Consider the following 4,072-nt stretch of genomic DNA (forward strand, 5'->3'; position numbering starts at 1 on the left):
TATACATTTTTTAATAGAAAAATGTCTGGTACCCGTGAAAAAATAATAATTAAATATATAGAAAATGTCTGGTACCCGTTAAAAAATTATAATTATATATATCAAAAAATGTCTCGTACCCGTGAAAAAAAATATATAAAAAAAATATCTGGTATCCGTGAAAAAATAATAATTAAATATTTTAATCAATAACTTCATGTTCCTCCCGTTAATGTTAAATAAATTACATTGAATGTTAAATATGTAATATAGGAAATAAGTAACACAACAAATCTATACTATGAATGGATTGACATTGGACAATACACATCATACATATTAATTGTATTCAATTATATTTTGGAATAGATTATGTTACATGATTGAATGGTTTAAACTTTGACATCAATACTTAAAAACGGTTTGGCTGACTGCTTGTTAGTATGAGAACTTTGAAACTTTTACTCTTTAATTTTCATTCTTAATATGAATTTCTATATTTTTTTTATGTTGAAGCTTTTCAATAAGAAGAAAAAAGAGATGGGGCAGTACTGTACAAGGCGTGACTAATCTATTTGAAAGGTAATAAAGTGACTAATTATTAAGAAAAGAAAAGAGACGGGACAGTGTAGGGAGAGACTGAATAGGCTATGTTTCTTTGCTGTAACACACATTTCATTAATTTTCCAGCTTATTTTAATATGCACAAGTACTATACACATATGTACCTATCCCATATTAAATTGAGGGTGCTGGGTAGCAGAATATATCCTTGTTCTTTCTTTTTTGTATGACAGAGGAGGGTGGAAAGCAGTTAAGCTGAAAAATGGTTCTGCATCTTTTTGTACGCTGTAGAATTTCTCTTGGCACATCTTGTGCTTAGAGTTTATTAATAATATTTTGCTTTTTCCAAAAAAAAAAATTTAGTTTCTCCTTTTGTACTTAGATTGACATTGTCCACCTTACTGATTGCTTATAAGTGTTGGTAACTCTTCTCGATCGATTAGATGACAAGTGTGCAAATTAATAAGCTTGGAACAGAATCATTTGCACTTTTAGTATTTAATTTCACAACATGCCTGCATGACCACTAGCAGTCAAACATGCCAACACATTCAAAACTCCTCACTTCTCTTATTATGCTAATTTAGAATATACAATAAACTTGTATATAACTATTCATATTTCTGATCTTAAAATAAATCACATTCAATACAATCTCATCTTTATGTATAAAATACAGGTACTAATATCAAATTAACAAGTCATCAAAATCATCTTCCTAACTAAACAATACATATTACAATATCACTCTCACATAACGCCCTATTTTTCTAAAGCTATTTCAAACAAACAAACTCAATTTCTAATGACATTATTTTTTATTTGCATTGCATACATCAATCCATCATATTCTCAATAGAAAAATACTAAGTTCAGGTCCTCCATTACCATCAGGATTCAACATGTAAAACGCTTCCGAGTCACGGCTCCCAACCACTCGTTCGAATCTCGCTCTCATATACATCAACTCACCCTCAGCCCCGCCGCAACCGCCATCTTCTTCCAGCATCGGAATCACTCCAGCACCAACTGACACACTCTGCACGGTTCTCAGCACGTGCAAGTCCAGTTCCCCGCACGTGCGTGACACGGCATAACCGCATTTCCTACCGTTGCAGTACATGGTCCAGTCAGGCTCCTGAAAGAGTCTGTGATGACGGCCTTTGATATTGATATCAGAGGCTGCCGGTGTCTTCCGGCACTCGAGCGCGATGCGGACGAGGCCGGAAGACATCTCTTTGACAAGAGAGGAAGTGGACATGGCGAGTTCGAGAAGGAGGAGAGGCTCGGCGCGAGGGTGGAGTTGGACGGCGAAGGAGATGTGGCCGCGGCGGTTTCCGAAGAGTGTGCCGGTGACTTTGCGGGTGGGAGAAGGGGAGATTGAAGTTGAGAGCGTGGAAGGAATTGTTAGCCAGTTGCATGAAGGGAAGATGGTTTGGAAGGTGAAGATGTTGAGGAATGATCTTATGAGTGAGGATAGTTTCTTTGTTGTTGGTTTTGTAGGTTGTTGTTGGTGGTGATCGGAGAAGGAAGAGATTGAAGGTGATGATCCTTGCTTTAGGAGGAGTTTGCCGGAGAAATCATCGGATTCTGAGAGTCTGTGGTTTGAAGGGATGATTCTAGTTCTGTTGTTTCTTGTGGTGGCGCTTTTGCTTCTTTGGAGGATAAGGTTTTGTTGTTGTTGTTGTTGTTGGTGTTTCATGTTTTGTTAGTTACAACAGAGAGAGAGAATGAAATGAAACTGTAGAGACTATACAATACACAAGTATAGTACAAAAATAGGAAGATTGTGATTGAAGTTTCCAAAATGAAGAGAGAGAGAAGGGAAAGGGGCAGACAGAAGTGATGATAGTGTTGGGAAGAGAGGGGAAGAATTAATATAAAGGGAGGCTGTGGAGGGTTGTGCTTGTTATGATCATCATTTGTTGGACTTTTTATTTGTGCATATGGTCCTACAATACTGTCCTACAGTGTTTACAAACCATCGTGTGTGAGATTACAATCAATATATAGGGAATAATCAATACCTAATATTGATTGGAAATCGGTTGACACTCATTTTTATTTATTTTAATGAACTAATTCGATGATTAATTTATCACTCAAATTTCATCTTTAGGGCTTAAAGTTGACACGTTTTAAGTTCAAATTTAAAATTCTATTGAATGAAATATCCGATCAAGGAAGGGAAAAGAGAAATTGTATTTTCTTATTATTGTGTTGAGTGTTTGATAATCAATACATTCTCTACAACAAGTGTTAATACAAACATGTTAGGTGTTAAGAATATAATAAATGTGAGAAATAATCGTACATTGAATATAAACGTGGTAATTTGAGTATTTATAAGTGTGAGAATTCACTCAGCTATCACCTTAAGATTTTAGGTGAATAATTAATGTGTCTTACAGAAAGGTGTGTTGTTCAAAAGAAAGTCTCACAAAGTAAAAATGCTCCTCGCTCGATTTTGTCCTGATTATTGCGCTAATGATTTGTAATTGTCTTATATTTCTTTAAAATCTTTAGTAGTTTTTTTTTATGTGAACTCAAACTAGAACTGTTGATAGTTATAAATTTATTTTTCTCACTGAGGAACACATGCTTTAAAGGGGAGGGTAATTGTTTGAGCTCCACCCCCTTTTTCTACGTGGATTCATTTAGATCTTCATCTTCATTATTGGGCCTCAATTCTTCCTACTTTGGCATTCTTGTGATAAATGTAATTTTATGTTACTTCTAATGGCTATGACTTCGAATTCTCTTTGGTGATCACCACATTCTTCAACAAATTATGATCACTACAACGAGGAAGGGCTTTAAAAGCGCTTTTTATAGCCTTTAAAAGCGCTTAAAAGCGCTGTGAAAGGTGGCGCTGGCGTAGCTAACAAAAGCGCTTCTGAAAGCGCTCTGGTAGGCCCCCCTATAAGAGCGCTTTTCTGGAAAAAACGCTCTTGTAGGCCCCCCTTTAAGAGCGCTTTTCTGGAAAAAGCGCTCTGGTAGGCCCCCCTTTAAGTGCGCTTTTTCCAGAAAAGCGCTGTGATAGGCCCCCCTGTGAGAGTAAAAAATAAAAAAAAAAACGCAACATACTAAAGCGCTTTTGGAAAAACGCTCTTATAGGGTGGGCTTTAAGAGCGCTTTTTCTGGAAAAAGCGCTCTGATAGCCCCCCCTATAAGAGCGCTTTTCCAAAAGCGCTTTAGTATGTTGCTTTTTTTTTTTATTTTTTTTGCTTTTTTATTAATCTTTGGCAGCGCTTTTACAAAGAAGCGCTTTAGTAGGTGGGCCTTTAAGAGCGCTTTTCAAAAGCGCTTTCGTTGCTAAATGAGGTATTTTAATGTGCAGCCTGTAATTTAATCCTCCCGGTCGACCTGTAATATTTTCGACCTGTAATATGTTTTCAACCTGTAATATTTTCGACCTGTAATTTATTTTCGACGATATTATTTCAGCCATCAGTAAGACAATATATATATATATATATATACTAATATAATACCATTATAATATCCAAAATTATATATATATACATCA

At 35.8% G+C, this 4,072-nt stretch overlaps 1 protein-coding gene across 1 annotated transcript; it reads right to left on the reverse strand.

Annotated features, from left to right (window-relative positions):
* Positions 1–1,110: 1,110 nt before the first annotated feature.
* On the reverse strand, positions 1,111–2,522 carry LOC131600007 (protein MIZU-KUSSEI 1). The gene has a single exon (XM_058872242.1). The coding sequence runs from the start codon at positions 2,243–2,245 to the stop codon at positions 1,388–1,390; it is 858 nt and encodes a 285-aa protein (XP_058728225.1). The 5' UTR covers positions 2,246–2,522; the 3' UTR covers positions 1,111–1,387.
* Positions 2,523–4,072: the final 1,550 nt, after the last annotated feature.

Source organism: Vicia villosa, linkage group LG4, assembly GCF_029867415.1.
Source record: "Vicia villosa cultivar HV-30 ecotype Madison, WI linkage group LG4, Vvil1.0, whole genome shotgun sequence".
NCBI classification, from domain to species: Eukaryota; Viridiplantae; Streptophyta; class Magnoliopsida; order Fabales; family Fabaceae; genus Vicia; species Vicia villosa.